At 39.9% G+C, this 19738-nt stretch overlaps 1 protein-coding gene across 6 annotated transcripts in view; it reads left to right on the top strand.

The window, feature by feature from the left end:
• Positions 1 to 19738, top strand: part of UBE2E3 (ubiquitin conjugating enzyme E2 E3) — a 91964-nt gene that overhangs the window by 66702 nt on the left and 5524 nt on the right. For all 6 annotated transcript variants that reach the window (XM_070802807.1, XM_070802790.1, XM_019969890.2 and 3 more), the window contains exon 4: positions 18466 to 18598. In XM_070802807.1, the coding sequence (XP_070658908.1) occupies positions 18466 to 18598 (133 nt within the window). The remainder of the gene's footprint in view (positions 1 to 18465; positions 18599 to 19738) is intronic.

Here is a 19738-nt window from a genome sequence, read left to right as displayed (position 1 = left end):
GGAGTATTTGATTTTAGCTTACTGTGCAGCAGCTACTTTTGTAATTTCACATTTCTAACCTGGTGTCAGTGTGCAGTGTTATGCTAGTAGAACTGTTCTGTGTCACATAGATTAATGTATTCTTGATTGTTTTAGTGAATCTTTTACTGTGTATATTCTTTTAGATGATGTTACTTAAGTCCCTGAATGATAGTTGCAGGTCTGTTTTAAAAGTGTTTTATAAAGCTTGATGGTCATAATAATATCTAGTGATGTTACTGGTTAGTGTTCTAGATTTAATAATCATTATAATAATGTGTTTTCCCAAATTATGTGGAATTTTCTAGATGTTACAGGGTGAACTTAGAGAAATTACTAAATATAAATAGGATTTAGAATACTATTTTACCCATCTATGATTGCTCTGCCTGATACTTATAAGTCAGCCTCTGCTTTGTAGTCAGAGAAGGAGAAGGAAATGTTAAGAAAGCAGAGAACAGGACGAGCAGGTATCTTAAACTATCATAAAACATTTTACTTTTTAGAGACAAATGTATAGGCAAAATTACTTGTGTGTTGTGTGAGTAAGAATGTTTTTGACACAGTTTCTCATTTGACCACACTTTTAAAAATTGTTGTATTCTGTTGGTTGGGCTTCCCTGGTAACTCAGATGGTAAAGAATCCTTGCAGGAATGCAGGAGACCTAGGTTTGATCCTTGGGTCGGGAGGATCCCCTGGAGAAGGGAATGGCAACCCACTCCAGTATTCTTGCCTGGAGAATTCCATGGACAGAGGAGTCTGGCAGGCTGCAGTCCATGAGATCACGAAGAGTCAGACAAGACTGAGCAACTAACATTGCTTGCCTGGAAAAGGACAGAGGAACCTGGTGGGCTGCAGTCCATGGGGTTGCAGAATTGGACACGACTGAGCAACGAGCACACATTTTGCTGGTTATATTGTAGCTTTTGGAGATGGTGATGGAGGAGTTGTCCAGGGAGGCTATCATGCCCCTGGCTGAGCCCAACAGAACAGCATCACCTTCATAAATTCACTATGATCCAAGATGATAATGAGTTTTGGCAAGAAGTTACTGTAGCCTATTAACATCTGTCTGCACAATAGGAGTACAGAGCCTAGGTAATTATGTCATAGCTGAGTATTTCCCCATTCTTCCTGCGTATCAGAATGTTTTTGGCTACACTTTATATCACCTGATGACCCTTTAAATCTCTCTTAAGCTCAGGCCACACCCCATACTTCACACTGATTAAGTCAAAATCTCTCGGGGCTACAGCCTAAGGATCAGTAATTTTTAAAGGTCCACTGTTGATTCCACTTGGCAGCCAAGGTTGCAACCCATGGCTTCAGATATAGTAATCAGTTCAGTTCAGTTCAGTCACTCAGTCATGTCCGACTTGCTGCCCCCATGAATCGCAGCACGCCAGGCCTCCCTGTCCATCACCAACTCCCGGAGTTCACTCAAACTCACATCCATCGAGTCGGTGATGCCATCCAGCCATCTCATCCTCTATCATCCCCTTCTCTTCCTGCCCCCAATCCCTCCCAGCATCAGAGTCTTTTCCAATGAGTCAACTCTTCCCATGAAGTGGCCAAAGTACTGGAATTTCAGCTTTAGCATCGTTACTTCCAAAGAACACCCTGGACTGATCTCCTTTAGAATGGACTAGTTGGATCTCCTTGCAGCCACAGTTCAAAAGCATCAATTCTTCGGGGCTCAGCTTTCTTCACAGTCCAACTCTCACATCCGTACATGACCACTGGAAAAACCATAGCCTTGACTAGACGGACCTTTGTTGGCAAAGTAATGTCTCTGCTTTTCAATATGCTATCTAGATTGGTCATAACTTTCCTTCCAAGGAGTAAGCGTCTTTTAATTTCATGGCTGCAGTCACCATTTGCAGTGATTTTGGAGCCCAGAAAAATAAAGTCTGACACTGTTTCCACTGTTTCCCCATCTATTTCCAATGAAGTGATGGGACTGGATGCCATGATCTTCATTTTCTGAATGTTGAGCTTTAAGCCAACTTTTTTACTCTCCTCTTTCACTTTCATCAAGAGGCTTTTTAATTCCTCTTCACTTTGTTCCATAAGGGTGGTGTCATCTGCATATCTGAGGTTATTGATATTTCTCCTGGCAATCTTGATTCCAGCTTGTGCTTCTTCCAGCCCAGTATTTCTCATGATGTACCCTGAATATAAGTTAAAGAAGCAGAGTGACAATATACAGCCTTGACGTACTCCTTTTCCTGTTTGGAACCAGTCTGTTGTTCCATGTCCAGTTCTAACTGTGGCTTCTTGACCTGCATATAGGTTTCTCAAGAGGCAGGTCAGGTGGTCTGGTATTCCCATCTCTTTCAGAATTTTCCACAGTTGGTTGTGATCCACACAGTCAAAGGCTTTGGCATAGTCAATAAAGCAGAAATAGATATTTTTCTGGAACTCTCTTGTTTTTTTGATGATCCAGCGGATGTTAGCTATTTGATCTCTGGTTCCTCTGCCTTTTCTAAAACCAGCTTGAACGTCTGGAAGTCACAGTTCACGTATTGCTGAAGCCTGGCTTGGAGAATTTTGAGCATTACTTTACTAGCATGTGAAATGAGTGCAGTAGTTTGAGCATTCTTTGGCATTGCCTTTCTTTGGGATTGGAATGCAAACTGACCTTTTCCAGTCCTGTGGCCACTGCTGAGTTTTCCAAGTTTGCTGGCATATTGAGTGCAGCACTTTCACAGTATCATCTTTCAGGATTTGAAATAGCTCAACTGAAATTCCATCACCTCCACTAGCTTTGTTTGTAGCGATGCTTTCTAAGGCCCACTTGACTTCACATTCCCGGATGTCTGGCTCTAGATGAGTGATCACACCATCGTGATTATGTTGGTTGTGGAGATCTTTTTTGTACAGTTCTTTTGTGTATTCTTGCCACATCTTAATATCTTCTGCTTCTGTTCTTAAGAATGTTGCTTATTAAAATCACCTGGGAGATTTAGTCCACAATGTTCCTCCCCTCCCTCTCCCTTTATTACTTGAGTGAACCAGTGTTAACTGAAAGGAATATAGTCCATTCCCTAGATGTGTTAGGACAAAACATAAAACAAAGGACTAGTTCGTTAAGTACTCTTTTTGGGAGAAAACCTGCTTGTGTAAATGACTTTGCATTTAACCAGCATTATTTCATGTTTCATATTTCAAGACTTCCCTGGTAGCTCAGACGGTAAAGCATCTGCCTACGATGCAGGAGACCTGGGTTCAATCCCTGAGTCGGGAAGATCTCCTGGAGAAGGAAATGGCAACTCGCTCCAGTATTCTTGTCTGGAAAATCCCATGGACAGAGGAGCCTGGTAGGCTATAGTCCATGGGGTCGCAAAGAGTTGGATACGACTGAGCAACATCACTTTCTCTTTTCATTTCATGTTCATAATTTTGTGATATTTGTGCAGTATTTGTACAGCCTCTGTGAGGGCAAAGATCATGTCTTTTCTGTTCATCACTATTTTCAGTACCTAACAGTGCCCAGCATATAGTGGCTGCTCAGTAAATGTTAACAAAAATGGGCCATTAGCGCTGAATTTGAAAGTACCTTGCTTACTGTTTTATATCTATATGTACTACCTATGTTATGAAGCTTTATAATTATGTTATCCACTAAGGAAAAAGATTTTCATAAAATAGAACATAAGCAGGAAATAGATTTATTTAATTTTGAAAGATTTTTGCAGGTCAGGGATTCAGTGTGGGCTTCATAAAGTTTTGAAGGAAAATGGAGCGTACAGCACAAACAGTTCATACTTGGTGCTCAAATTTTAAAACAAAACATACAGAAAAACTAAAAGAAGAGATGTGTGCTTAATTTAACCTTCATGATAAACTAGACTAGAGCTTGGTCCATTTATCATCTCTTAGTTGTGTCTCACCCAGTCATAGTCTGTCCTAAAGTATTCAGTAGAGGATGGTAAATTAAAATGAGACGATCTGTTAAATATGATTGACACATGATACAGATTTACAGTATAATGGCAAAGCTTAAACTTTGGACAAATTAATGTAAAATAATTTTGGACGTTAATCTCTCTTTTGCTTTGCTCCAAACTTTAAAATATACAAGGAATGGGGGCAAGGATGCTACTTAAGAAAGGGTAAGTCATTCTACTCAAGACATCTAAAAGCTCTTATTGAATCTTTGTTATTCCAGAATTAGGGTGTCTCAGGTGCCCAAGTGCTAGGATTGAGGAAAACAAACATATCAAACAAATTCACTTTGCCTGCTTAAAATCCTGCGTGGTTTAGATTTTCTCCTGTGGTCTGGTACTTTAGTCACATAAAACTCACTGGGTTGTTCTTTTCCCCCTTATTTTTTTTTAATTAAGTAAAAAAAAAAAAAAAAAAGGCAAAACTTTTTTTTTTTGGTACATAGGAAACAATTTAGAATAGAAAAGAGTATACAGTGAAAAGTAGGTTTCCTTTCTACTACAGAGCACCAGATTCTTCTTAGAGGAAAACATATTAGCATTTTCTTGTATATCTTTCCAGAAAGAATTTGTTTATATTGCCAACATGCACATGCAGATAGCCGTTGTAGTTTACACCTGTAATAGAAGTATTTGTATCCATTGCTCTGTACTTTCCGTTTTCTTTTTTGTTCCCCCACCCACCCTATTTAACATGTCTTGCAGATCTTTCCAAATTACGTTTTTATTTTCCTCACTGTGAGTTGGTGTGGTCTCCATATTCTTAGCAGATGAAGTCTTCTCTTTCAAAGCCACATTTCCCCCCATAGCTCTTCATGTATTAATTAATCTCTTTTGCTTTGCTCCCATTTAGTCTTTTTGTCACTCTATTACATACCTGTCATGGTCTGCTGTATATTATCATGATTTATATGTGGTTTTCTCTTTCTAAGTGTCATCTCCTCATCCCTGTATTTTTCGATATTCTGGTTTATCCTCATCTTCAGGACCTTAGTTACCACCTGTGCACTCAGGTCTGACATTTGTATCTACTCTGAGTTGTAGATATTTCACACAGACAAGGCTTTGACATTGTGATACATCTATTTCTTGTGTATTTCTTGTGCATCTCAAAAGCATCTTAATCCTAGCATGTCCAAAGCCATCTTCTTTTCCATTGTCTCTATCCTAGTATCTGTATGCATCTCAGTTGCACATCCAGAAAACTGAACTGTTCTTGATACCTCCTTCTCCCTTACCTCCTATATTCCAAAAAACACAAGTTTGGTTGATTTTTCCTTCCTGAATCTCTCTCGAATCCATTGTCTTCTCTTTATCTCTAATACTGCCTTAGTCCAGTCTGCCTTCATCTTCACCTGAATTATCACAGTAGTCCACTGACAGGCTTTCTGGTTCTCTTCTAGACCATTTTCCATATAGAAATATGAGGAATGTTTTCAAAATGTAAATAGTAGTATGACAGCCCTGCCCCTGCTTAAAATATTTTGATGTCAGGATCTATAATATAGCTCAAAGGGTCCTGCTCCCTCTTCGTTCCCCTCTCACTGCACTCTGCCCTGTTCTCTTTGCCTCTACCACACTAGGCTTGTTTCCAGGCCCTGCCTTTCACCTTGCTCCTTACACCTCTGGGCATTTACATATGCTGTTTAGTGTTCCCCAGCTCTTTCCTTTAACCTTTTCTAGTTAACCCCCACTGAGCGTTTCAAATATCATCTCAAACGTCGGTTACTCTGCAGATCTTCCCTGTGCTTCCTAACTAGGCCACATCCTCCTGTCACTCAGCAAATACACTTGTCCTTTGTAGCACATTCTCTGTTCCTTTGTGTGTGTGTGTGTGTGTGTGCGCGCATGCACACAGGTGGGCGTTTGTTTGGTTACTCACTATATTCCCAGATAGGCAGTAATTTCCCTGAAGGCAGTAGCCTTTATATCTTTAGTTTTCTGCATAAGTGCTCAGCACAGAATAGAAGACCCTCAAATCTTTAATGAGTAAATGAATGACTTTGTTTCCATTTTCTCCATTGAGTCAACTGTGGTGAAGTGTGCAAACTTTTGCAAAAGCTCAAGCACATACTTCAGGTTCAAAGTGAATTCATATACTGAGCAAGACACAGTATGGCTTAATAATGCTGCAGACTTCCCAAGGCTTTAAATTTACCAGAAAGAGGCAAACTTTCTGGGGATGGGGAATGTGAAGATAGTTGTGAACTGCTGACAGACTGCTAGGTCTATATTTTAGTTTTCTAAGCCATTTCCCCTCTCCCATTGTCTTATATCATTTCTCCCTAATAGTAAACTCATAGTTACTTTCCATCTAGAGAAATATGACTTCCCAGAGCAGTCAGGAGTAGCACCTGTTCACTTATAAAACAAATGTTTGAAGTTTGAAAAGAAATGTAAAGGTATGGTTAAGATTGAATTCTGTCTGCCTCCATACTAGCCATGGAGAATTTGGGCAGAGCTGCTTACCTGCTGTGAGCCTTGGTTTTCTCATTTGGGGAGCTGGGGTCTTAATCTCACAGGACTGTTGCAAGGCTTAAATGAGATACACAGCATTTAATGCAGTGACCCTTGGCTGTATCAGCGGCATCCAAATTCTCAGTCAGTGCACGTGGTTACTGTTGTTGTTGCAGCAGCTCTTCCTTTGGGGACATACTTTCCCAATACAAAGGTTGCTAGGTCTACTTCACACATGTCCATTTAGCATTTGATGTACTTAATGTAATTAAATTTTTTCTACATGCCAGGAATATCCCAAAGCCTTGATCGCCATAGATAACCTTGTTAAAGTGAGTTACTCATTGATCACTGAAATTACCTTCTCCCCCACACTCCACTTCAGTGTCACAGGGAAGGTAGAACTCTATAGTCTTCAGCCAACAGAGTGGAAGGGACTAGGAGGAGAAAGGGTGGTGAGTGTTTGCCTTAACAACTTGGAGGGAATAATAGATATTCATGATGTCTTCATTAGTAAAAGTCTGGGATCTTCACACATATAGTACTTCATTTAAAGTTATGGGGAAATTGTTTAAACTGACTTTTGAGCCAGCATTGAAACTACTAGTTGTATTAATATGGTTAAGATGTGACCCAAGTTCCAAATTAACTGATTTTAAAACAGATTTGAAGAGTATGCATCCCTTTTTAAGTCTGAAACTTTTCATAAACCAACAGTTAAAGAAATGGCTACTAAGTTGCTTTAATATGGAAATGTTTACTTGTTCTTAACTTTATTTGTATTTTTTTTAATCAGTAAACTTTATTTTTAGAGCAGTTTTAGGTTCATAACAAAATTGAGTAGAAAGTATGGAGAGTTCCTATAACACCTGCTGTCCCCACATACACAGCTTCCTCACCACCATCTCGTAACACACTGATACGTTTGTTACTGATGAACCTCCATTTGACACCTGGTCATCACTCAGTGTCTTTAGTTTGCATTAGGGTTCACTCTTGGGTTCACTGTGGGTTTGGATGAAGGTACAATGACATGGGTTCACCATGTATTGGAGGCGGTAGTGTTATAGAACCCACCTGCCCATGCAGGAAACACAGGAGACTCGGGTTCAATTCCTGGGTTGGGAAGATCGCTAGAGAAGGAAATGGCAATCTGTTCCAGTGTTCTTGCCTGGGAAATCCCATGGACAGAGAAGCCTGGCGGGGGTCCTTGGGGTCCATGGGGTCACAAAGTGTCGGACATGACTGAGTGCACACCCAGTCAGTACAGAATAAAGGTCCTCTGTGTTCTGCCTGTTCATCCCATCCTTCCCATTAAACCCTACCCACCACTGATCTTCTTACAAACTCCATAGTTTTGATTTTTTCCAGAATGTCATATATTTGGAGTCATACAACATGTATGAGTGGAAGATTGGCTTCTTCCACTGAGAATATGCATTTAAGTTTCCTCTCTGTTTTTTCATGACTTGATAGCTTACTTCTTTTGAACACTGAATAATGTTCTACCATCTGAATATATTAATACCAATTTATTTATCCCTTCACTGACTAAAGGCGATCTTGGTTGCCTCAAAGTTTTGGCCATTATGAATAAAGCTGCTCTAAACATCCGTGTGCAGGTTTTTGTATAGATACAAGTTTTCAGCTCATTAAGTACCAAGGTGCACAGTTGCTGGATTGTGTGGTAAGAGTATATGCTTAGTTTTGTAAGAAATTGGTCAAACTGCCTTCTGAAGAGGCTGTACCATTTTGCATCCCACCAGCAGTTAATAAGAGTTCCTGTCGCGCCACATCTTCACCAGTATTTGTTGTTGTCAGTGTTTGGGATTTTGGCCACTCATATCGAGGTGTAGTGGTATCTTGTTTTAATTTAGAATTCCCTAATGATGTCTTTACATTTTATATTAGATCTGTGATCCATTTTGAGTTTATGTTTGTGAAGCGTGTAAGGTTTGTGTCCAAATTTTATTTTTTTTACCATATGGATGAGTTGTCCGTAGCATCATTTTTTGAAAAAACTATCTCTGTTGCATTGTATTACCTTCATTCCTTTGTCAAAGGTCACTCGACTTTATGTGGGTGTGTTTTCTGGCTTCTGTTTTTGTCCAGTTGATCCATTTGTCTATTCTTTTGCCAGTTCCCCAGTGTCTGGATTACCGTTGCTGTATAGTAAGTCTTGAAGTTGGATAGTGTCAGTCCTCTGACTTCATTCTCCTTTGATACTGTGTTGGCTTTCCTGGGTCTTTGTGTCTCATGTAAACTTTATGATCAGTTTGTTGATATCTACAGAGTAATGTGCTGGGATTTTTTGATGGTTTGCATTGAATCTGTAGATGGAAAGAACTGACATCTTGACAGTATTGAGTTTTCTTACCCATGAACATAGAGTATTTTCCATTTATTTAGTTCTTCTTTGGTTTTATTTGTATTTATAATAGATGTATCAATGTAGTGTTTTAAAATTTAGTCATGGTAGATAAGGTCTATTCAAATAGGTCTATTCAGGTTATATGAACATGTTTTCTTAGTTCACTCTTCCCTGGTGGCTCAGATGGTAAAGCATCTGCCTGCAATGCGGGAGACCTGGGTTTGATCCCTGGATTGGAAGATCCCCTGGAGAAGGAAATGGCACCCCACTCCAGTACTCTTGCCTGGAAAATCCTATGGACGGAGGAGCCTGGTAGGCTGCAGTCCATGGGGTCGCGAAGAGTAGGACATGACTGAGCGACCTCACTTTCACTTTGTCTTAGTTCAAGTTCTTTCATTCTTGTAGACGTAAAATTAAACCCATGCTTAAGTAAGAACTTTGTATTAGTAATTTTTAAATTTTAAATGTGTACTACATGCAGGTATATTTATCAGTTTAATGGTTTAGAATGGGACGCTCACCATTATACTAGTTTTCATAGTTATGTCCGTCTTATGTCATTGTTGATAGTCTTATCTCCTTGAATTTAATTCAGCTTATTTTTAGATGGCCATAGGGATAGAAACCATATAGATTTTAGTGCAGATCTTTGCATTTGGCTTAGTATGGAATTAAAAAGCCATGTGGATAAAAGAATTGTATTTTTTTAAAAAGGGATATGTATAAAATTGAATCTATTGTTAAGCATTTGAAATTTCTTATGGGGCACTCCAGTTCTGTGAAAGGCTAGTGTTTATGGCCCTTGAGTAACAGTAATTGCTAAATTAATACTCAAGCGATGAGAAAATGGATTTTGCTAAGATCAGTTTTCCTGCTGCTAATGTTTAAAATAATGTCAGTCGTTAACAATAAGAACAGCTGGTAACAGAAAATTCCCAGGTGCGAGTTTGTCATGCTTAACTTTCCACTTGCTTTTTACTTTTGTTTGTTTTGTGTAGAAGATGTAATAACTTATGGGAAACATGGTATTTAAAGGGAGGAAAGGAGAAAATAATAAAATAAAAGTACTTCTCATTTTCTTAATAGTATTTAAACAAATTTAAGTCCTTAATTATGGAATTTAACAATTCATCTTTCTTTTTGGTGTTAGCAAATAGTGAGATTTCAGTAAACAAAGTTCCTGTTAATTTTGTCTCTGATTTTGCATAATTCGACTCAGAACTGAAATGGATTTTACTTTCGCTGTATCAGTAAATTACTAAGTAAATGAACCTTTTCTTCCGAAATTAATTCAGGTTTACCCCACTATCTGAAAGTAGAGTGCTCCTAGGAAACCTTTGGTAAGCCTAAATGACGTCAAGTGAAGAAGCAGTTACCTTAGGACATGTCTTGCTCACAATGCACAAAATAAATCAAAATAAAGCACAGATGCCCACAGACTCACAGATCAGAGCTACGGAAGCTTGATGCTGAGACTCAGAGTGTAGTTCCTGGGGGAGGCAGCTGTTGGTGCTGCCCTCACTGCTCAGGACGCGCCGCCTCCGTGTTAAATGCAAGTGAAGACTGTTCGCTATTTTCACCTCTCACCTTTTTTTGCAAAAGCAAAGATCCTCGTAAGGTCTCTTTTGGTTGATGAAAACAGGCAGGTCTTTCGTAAGAGCAGGCATAAAGTGGCATAAGAATTGCATAAAGTGAATCTTTAAAAAGTAGGGGATACCTGTATAAAGAAAAAGTTCCTTTTTCACTTTCTTCTTTCCCTTTCTCCTGCCATTAAACATGCTCCAAGATCTCCCTTTCATCTCCGCTTGGGCAGATCGCATAACACTGTAGTCACTTTGAATGATTAAAATACATCTGCTTTTCAGGGCATAAAAAGCCCAGCCCGCTGAAAGTTAAAGAGCCTGGTTCACGTCTTGCAGCCTCATGGAGCTTATATTCTAGTGGGAGACAGAATAAATAGTAAGTGAGAGGAATAGATAAATACATGTTAGAGACTGATGCTATGGAGAAAAATAGAAGGATGAAACGTATGGAGATTGTGTGTGACATTTTAGATGAGAGCGGCCAAGAAAAGCCTCACTGAGGGGTGGTTTTTGAGTCAACAAAGACCTTAAGAAGGTGGTGGAGCACAAACCATGTGCATATTTGAGGAAGAGTGTTCCAGGCAGAGAGACACTGCTGCAGAGGCCCCAAGGTGGATATGTACATTATATGTTGAAGAAAGAGTTGTATAGCCAGCTGAACAAGGAAAAGAGGAGCAGATAAAAAGGATAGCAGCAAATGATACAGTGCCTTTAGGTCATAGAACTTTAACACAGAACAAGAAGGGAAGCCTTATCAGGGAGGGTTTTGACCACAGTTACGTGAGCTGATTGACTACCGTGGTGGGGTTAGGGTCCCACAGGGAAACAAGGAGGCTACTGGAGTTACCCTGCCAATGGATGCTGGTGTTTTCAGTCAGGGTTGAGGTGATCGGGAGAAGTAGTAGAATTTGAGGTATGTTTTGAAGATAGCATCAATGGAATTTACAGATGTGGGACAGAGATGAGTGCTGTCAAGGGTGAGGTCTAGGCGTTTGCCCTGAGCATCGGCCAAAGTAGGGAAACTTGTAAGAGGAATCGGGATCAGGGATTCAATTTGGGGCATGTTAAACTTTTCAAAATTATTGGATTCAAAATATTAGATTTCAAAATAAAGACTGTTTAGTAGGCATTTTGATTTATAGCCCTGAAAATCAGTATAGAAATGTAGGATAGGGATACAAATTGGTGGGTTCAGAGCTTACTGTTGCTATTGGAAACCATAAAGTAGCAGATCAACAAAAGAGTATATGTAGGTAGAAAGGAGAAGAAGTTTAAGGACTGAGCTCTGGACTGGCAATATTTAGAAGTTAGGCAGATAAGGAATGGCAATAGTGATTGCCATAGTGATAATGGCATTTAGTGATTGAGAAGGAGGGGCCAAGAAAGTTAGGAGGAAAACCAGGAAGGACAATGAAGCAGAGAAAGCACATCAAGGAGGAAGAAGTGACTAACTGTGTCTATAAGATGAAGATTGAGAAATGAGCAATTAGAGCCATGATGAGGGTCACTGGTGACCTTGGGTGAGAGCTGTTCGAGTCGGGGGGCGGGGTGGTGGTGGTGGTGGTGGGGTAAGAGCCTGTTAGAGGTAACTGAAATGAGAGCTGGAAGCAGTAGAGGAATCAAGGTTAGCTCAAAGATTGAGGAAATGGCATCTTAGTATTCTTGTGGGCATGATTCACCAGAGAGGGAAAAACTGATGATCCAGGATGGAGTATAGAATTGTTGGAGTGTTGTTCTTTTTGGAAAAGAGAGACTAAGAACTAGTGGAAAGGTGTCGTTAGGACCTGTCTTGAGATTGCCAGCATTTAGCACCCCTTTTCTACTCAGTTATGACGCCTCAGTGGCAAGTCGGCTACTAGCCTGTGAAATGTTGTGGTTGAATTAGACTGAAGTCAGTCGTATATCCAGCATGCCCCTGCCACCTACCCTCGACTCCATCTACCTCCCCGCTAACCTACGTCTTGGTTAGCAGGTGGCACCTTTGTGAGAAAGGAAGAGGGAAAGGAGGCCCTTATTCCAGATAGGGCAGCCAACAAGGGCTGAGTTTTAGCCCTAACTTACCTTGTGCTGTGCTAAGTTGCTTCAGTCATATCCGACTCTTTGTGACCTCATGGACTGTAGCCCACCAGGCTCCTTTGTCCATGAGGTTCTCAGGGCAATACTGGAGTAGGTTGCCATTTCCTACTTCAGGGGATCTTCGAAACCCAGGGATCGAACCCACATCTCCTTTAAGTCCTGTGCCTTAGGCTAGGTGTTCTTAGAACACAGCCATGCAAGACAGTGGCTGCTGCTGCTAAGTCCCTTCAGTCGTGTCCGACTCTGTGCGACCCCATAGATGGCAGCCCACCAGGCTCCTCTGTGCATGTGATTCTCTAGCCAAGAACACTGGAGTGGGTTGCTGTTTTCTTCTCCACCAATACAGTGGGGAAAACCACATTTCATATCCTGCTGTCATAACCAGAGCCTTAGTGTCTTGTAGCAGAAATAGCCTAACTGAGAAGAAAGCAAACTTAAGAACCAGGAATTTGCTGTGGGAGTCCCAGCTCTTCTACCACCTGGAAGAGAGGATTTGAGATGGAAGACTTACTTTCTGTGAATTGGTTTCTTCAAGTGTAAATGGAGGGGTTGAGCTTCAACCAGATCCTTTTCATGCTGAAATTCTGTGAATCACTAAAGTATAGTAATCCCCAGCCATCTCAAGCATAACATGATTCTGCCAAAAACCAAAGAGTATCACTGAGGATATTCATTCAGTTTCTCTGGAGAATAGCTCTCCTTGTATTGCTCCCCAAATATTTGGGAAATTTGACTGAAGATTAAATTACTCATAGTAGCACAGAAACTATAAGAAGAAATATATGTGTAGCAAAACCATTGAAGTCAATAGAGATTTATTCAGATTTCATCCAAATTCTATCAGAATGTTTTATAGCTATGGGATATATGGAAAGTTATTTAACTCTCTGAACTCTAGTTTCCTCATCTAAAAAATAGTGATATAATAATTGTATGTTTTATAGATTCGTAAGGAGAATTCAGTGAGATGTGTACTAGGTGCTTTGAAAAATGCTTGGCTTCTTATGAAGTAAACCTTAGCTGCTGCTTTTATCACTGTCATTGTTGTCGTCAGTGTGTGGAGAACTTGTATGGTTTAGAAGCAGCTTAGTAAAGCAGCTACACTGTAAAAGTCTCACACTATAGTTTTATAATGATTACTTTGAGTCATCAAGGGAAAAATTAACTTAGAAAAGGAAATGTCATTGAATCAGGTTAAAATGTCTTCTTTTTATAAACAAAACTGGTACTTCAGATCAGATCAGATCCGATCAGTCGGTCAGTCGTGTCCGACTCTTTGCAACCCCATGAACCGCAGCACGCCAGGCCTCCCTGTCCGTCACCAACTCCCGGAGTTCACTCAGACTCATGTCCATCGAGTCAGTGATGCCATCCAACCATCTCATCCTCTGTCGTCCCGTTCTCCTCCTGCCCCCAATCCCTCCCATCATCAGAGTCCTCTCCAATGAGTCAACTCTTCTCATGAGGTGGCCAAAGTACTGGAGTTTCAGCCCCAGCATCATTCCTTCTAAAGAAATCCCAGGGCTGATCTCCTTTAGAATGGACTGGTTGGATCTCCTTGCAGTCCAAGGGACTCTCAAGAGTCTTCTCCAACACCACAGTTCAAAAGCATCAATTCTTCGGCGCTCAGCCTTCTTCACAGTCCAACTCTCACATCCATACATGACCACAGGAAAAACCATAGCCTTGACTAGACAGACCTTTGTTGGCAAAGTAATGTCTCTGCCTTTGAATATGCTATCTAGGTTGGTCATAACTTTCCTTCCAAGGAGTAAGCGTCTTTTAATTTCATGGCTGCAGTCACCATCTGTAGTGATATTGGAGCCCAGAAAAATAAAATCTGACACTGTTTCCCCATCTATTTCCCATGAAGTGATGGGACCAGATACCATGACCTTCGTTTTCTGAATGTTGAGCTTTAAGCCAACTTTCTCACTCTCCTCTTTCACTTTCATCAAGAGGTTTTTAGTTCCTCTTCACTTTTTGCCATAAGTGTGGTATCATCTGCATATCTGAGGTTATTGATATTTCTCCCAGCAATCTTGATTCCAACTTGTACTTCTTCCAGCCCAGTGTTTCTCATGATGTACTCTGCATATAAGTTAAATAAGCGGGGTGACAATATACAGCCTTAACATACTCTTTTTCTTATTTGGAACCGGTCTGTTGTTCCATGTCCAGTTGTAACTGTTACTTCCTGACCTGCATATAGGTTTCTCAAGAGGCACGTCAGGTGGTCTGATATTCCCATTTCTTTCAGAATTTTCCTCAGTTTATTGTGATCCATGCAGTGAAGGCGTTGGCATAGTCAATAAAACAGAAATAGATGTTTGTCTGGAACTCTCTTGCTATTTCGATGATCCAGCGGATGTTGGCAATTTGATCTCTGGTTCCTCTGCCTTTTCTAAAACCAGCTTGAACATCTGGAAGTCACAGTTCACGTATTGCTGAAGCCTGGCTTGGAGAATTTTGAGCCTTACTTTACTAGCATGTGAGATGAGTGCAGTAGTTTGAGCATTCTTTGGCATTGCCTTTCTTTGGGATTGGAATAAAAACTGACCTTTTCCAGTCCTGTGGCCACTGCTGAGTTTTCCAAATTTGCTGGCATACTGAGTGCAGCACTTTCACAGTATCATCTTCCAGGATTTGAAATAGCTCAACTGAAATTCCATCACCTCCACTAGCTTTGTTCGTAGTGATGCTTTCTAAGGCCCACTTGACTTCCCATTCCAGGATGTCTGGCTCTAGGTGAGTGATCACACCATCATGATTATCTTGGTCGTGAAGATCTTTTTTGTACAGTTCTTCAGTGTATTCTTGCCACCTCTTCTTAATATCTTCTCCTTCTGTTAGGTCCATACCATTTTTGTCCTTTATCGAGCCCATCTTTGCATGAAATGTTTCCTTGGTATCTCTAATTTTCTTGAGGAGATCTGTAGTCTTTCCCATTCTATTGTTTTCCTCTATTTCTTTGCATTGATCACTGAGGAAGGGTTACTTTTCTCTCCCTGCTATTCTTTGGAACTCTTCATTCAGATGCTTATATCTTTCCTTTTCTCCTTTGATTTTCACTTCTCTTCTTTTCACAGCTATTTGTAAGGCCTCCCCAGACAGCCATTTTGCTTTTTTGCGTTTCTTTTCCATGGGGATGGTCTTGATCCCTGTCTCCTGTACAATGTCACGAATCTCCATCCGTAGTTCATCAGGCACTCTATCTATCAGATCTAGTCCCTTAAATCTATTTCTCACTTCCACTGTATAATCATAAGGGATTTGATTTAGGTCATACCTGAATGGTCTAGTGGTTTTCCCTACTTTCTTCAATTGAAGTCTGAATTTGGCAATAAGGAGCTCATGATCTGAGCCACAGTCAGCTCCTGGTCTTGTTTTTGCTGACTGTATAGAGCTTCTCCATCTTTGGCTGCAAAGAATATAATCAGTCTGATTTCGGTGTTGACCATCTGGTGATGTCCATGTTTAGAATCTTCTCTTGTGTTGTTGGAAGAGGGTGTTTGCTATGACCAGTGCATTTTTTGGGCAAAACTCTATTAGTCTTGGCCCTGCTTCATTCTGTATTCCAAGGCCAAAGTTGCCTGTTACCCCAGGTGTCTCTTGACTTCCTACTTTTGCATTCCAGTCCCCTATAATGAAAAGGACATCTTTTTTGGCCATAAAATAGGCCATAATAGTAAGATTTTATAGTTCATGTATATCTACCTTAAAAATAGGTTTTTGAAACATACTATAAACATTTTGATTGTACCATCACATTTTCTCCACTCTTTCTGTATGAACTGTTTTCAGAGTGATTATTGATAGCGTTGCTTGCTTAATGTTTACAGTCTATAGTGTATGTTTTTCTGAATTAAGATATGGTCAGATCATTTAATGTATGTTTAAAAGTCCTAATGTCATTGCTTTATCAATGTTGGTTTGCACTTATTTTAAATCAAACATGCGGATTATTTCTAAACTGACAATCGCTAAAAGAAGAAAAACATTATATCTACTTTAGGGCAGAAAGTTAAGTTAGTCTATAAGGTTAGAGCAAAACAGAAGTCTGTAAGGTAAATTTGAAAAGTACTGTGAGTTTAGATTTTATTTATCTGTCATTGTAGTTTATAAATGAAATGATGGTGTTGAACACAGTGTAATGTACTTGGGATTTAGCACCACCTAGCACTCAGACCTTGAGATACATTCGCACTAAAGGGAACCAGGGCTCCTTGAAGAAGTAGCAGATTCCATGGATGGGAGCCTGGAACATACTGTAATGCTAAAAAGTAAGAAAATGCTTCCCCCAAAATGATGGTGGCCTATGATAAGGATACAAGGGTCATTTTGAAGATGTTCCCGTTGGCCAATTCTGGGATAATTTGAGCATCAAAATAATTAAATGCAGTAAGAATTCTAAATCGTTAGGAAAACAGATAAGAATCCATGCTGCTGCTGCTGCTGCTAAGTCGCTTCAGTCGTGTCCGACTCTGTGCAACCCCATAGCCTGCAGCCCACTAGGCTCCCCCGTCCCTGGGATTCTCCAGGCAAGAACACTGGAGTGGGTTGCCATTTCCTTCTCCAATGCATGAAAGTGAAAAGTGAAAGTGAAGTCGCTCAGTCGTGTCCAACTCTTCGTGACCCCATGGAACCTACCAGGCTCCTCCGTCCATGGGATTTTCGAGGCAAGAGTACTGGAGTGGGGTGCCATTGCCTTCTCCAAGAATCCATGAGACCTCACCAAAATAATACACATGTTCATACAGATAGGAGAAGAGAGGGTTCAAGCACAGATGTGAAGGAAATGCTGACCTTGGAAAATTATGATTTTATCACTCTCATAGTAAAGTTCACTTTAGCCAGGAATCACAAGTCGATGTTAAATCTAGGATAGAAGTGCTGATGAAGAGTGGTATATTTGCACAGTCTTAGGCTTCCCTCCTGTTGGTTCAAGCGGTAAAGAATCCGCCTGCAATGCAGGAGACACAGGAGACTCGAGTTCGATCCCTGGGTCAGAAAGATTGCCTAGAGGAGAGCATGGCAATCCACTCCAGTATTCTTGCTGGGAAAAATCCCATGAACAGAGGAGCCTTGCAGGCTGTGGTCCATGGGGTCACAGAGTCGGACATGCCTGAAGCAACTGAGCACACAGGCTGAGTTTCCAAAGACTGCCTCTTGGTTGCAGTCGCGTAGTACTTGATCTGGATAATGAAAATTACCATCACCAGTGTGCCTCTGGATATGACACCCTGGGAAGAACGCAGCATCACTTACGTTCTCTTCTAGCCAGGAATGTACTGCCTGCATATAATCGCAGGGAAACACCAGACAAGTTCATAGTGATGAGCATTCTATTAAAATAAGAACTGTGTTCTTCAAAAATGCTCAGTATTGTCGTAGGCAAAGGAAGGCTGAAAGGCTCTATGTTAAAGGAGACTAAAGACACTGGACATAGATGGTCGATCTCAAGACTGGGATCCTGTATCTGGATGAAAATGGAGGGTTTTTGTAAGGCATAATTGGGTCAGTTGACATTATTTTGCAGATTGTAGGTATTGTACAGATTTTACTTTCATTGAAGTTGTAGCTATATTGCAGTTGTATTAGATTGTTTTAGGAAATGATACGAAATATTTATTTCAGAATAAATATTCTGAAAGGACTGATACATTGACCTTCTCTCAGATGGCGTAGAAAAAAAGCACTTTTGTGTGTGTGCATGTGTGTGCGTGTAATTTAGAAGGGGGTGGAGAAAGAGAAAAGGAGTTGACTAAAGCAAATGAGCAAAGTGGAATTCTGGATAAAGTTTCTTTGTTCTTGTGATTTTTCTGTAAGTTAGAACTATTTGCAAATGTGTTTATTCACACATCCCTGCACAAGTTGGTTGAGGCTTATTTCTTTTATATTTATCTCGTACTGTTCTAGGTTGCTAATTTACCTTTGATACTTAACTGGTTTAAGATGCTAATATTCATAGATCACAGATACACACATTGATTTTTAATTTCTTTTGAATAGTGCTGGGCCTAAAGGAGATAACATTTATGAATGGAGATCGACTATACTTGGTCCACCAGGTTCTGTATATGAAGGTGGTGTGTTTTTTCTGGATATCACATTTTCATCCGATTATCCATTTAAGCCACCAAAGGTAAGAACCTAGAATTGCATTCTTTAATACTTACTCTTTTCCAGAATCAGTTATCATAAGAGTTAATGTGTGGATGAAGTTACTGTTTTTCATGGATTATGTGGAAACTCTTCTAACCAATGATTTTTAAAATGTGGTAATTGACTTCTGTTTTACAAATAGCTTTGTATACAGTCAGTGGAGAGTGTGTTAAATGTAAATAAAGGTATGCCACTTTGCATATCAATAAGCAAATAAATTATGGTATGAGAGAAAATATCATATGAACCTTACTTAAGAAACCTGTTGGGATAAAAGGTAAATTTGACAGCTTTCGGAAATAAGAGTTAGGTATCTTGAATTTTTTGCTGAATACTTTATCTTTATAGATAAGCAAAAACTAGAAACCTATAACAAAGAAGAGGGAACTAATACTATTTAATATATTTATTTTGTGCCCACTGTAAGTATGATGCATTAATGAGAAAGAGAGAGGCTGAGTGAGAATTATGAGAGAATGAGAGAGGCTAAGTATGAATTACGTGGATAACAGCAAAAAGGGTTCAGTTGTGTCTTGTAATGACTGACAATTATTTTTAAAGTCTTAAACATAGCAGTTACTTGACTAGTTTCTTCTTCTGACTTCTCCCTGTAAAATGGTCAAGCCAGCATTTTTTAGCATCAGTATTAAGTGTGAGTCTAATGATGCTGTAGTTAGACTTATAAGCGGAGAAGGCAGTAAGATGTTGTAGAGAAATGTTAAGCCAGCTTTCATGAAATGTTTTTCTTTTCAATGTAGTTCCTTACATTGCTTCCATTATTTAAAGTATGTGTAACGATTTAGAGCCTGTGCTCACATGCCTGCCTGTTATGTGTGTGTGTGTAAAAATAATTTTTTTTATTCCCTCACTGAGTAAGGTAACAACAGTTCCATCTAGTGGTATTTACCTCAAATTGCAGATACCAGGGTTCCTTACCACCTACAGGTATTTGCTCACAACTATAGCTGTCAGTTTTTGAGAGCTTTCCTAAGTGGTCCCATCAGCATCTAAGATTTTTAACTAATTGTTTTATTTAATGTTCTCCAGTATGTCTAGTATCTCTTGATAATCAGTCAAAGACAGTGACAAAATCCTCATGTTAATAAAACTGAAGATTGAA

The sequence above is a fragment of the Bos indicus genome, chromosome 2 (assembly GCF_029378745.1).
Source record: "Bos indicus isolate NIAB-ARS_2022 breed Sahiwal x Tharparkar chromosome 2, NIAB-ARS_B.indTharparkar_mat_pri_1.0, whole genome shotgun sequence".
Classification (NCBI taxonomy): domain Eukaryota; kingdom Metazoa; phylum Chordata; class Mammalia; order Artiodactyla; family Bovidae; genus Bos; species Bos indicus.
Note: the sequence above shows the minus strand (reverse complement) of the source record. Positions and strands in the feature narration are given on the sequence as shown.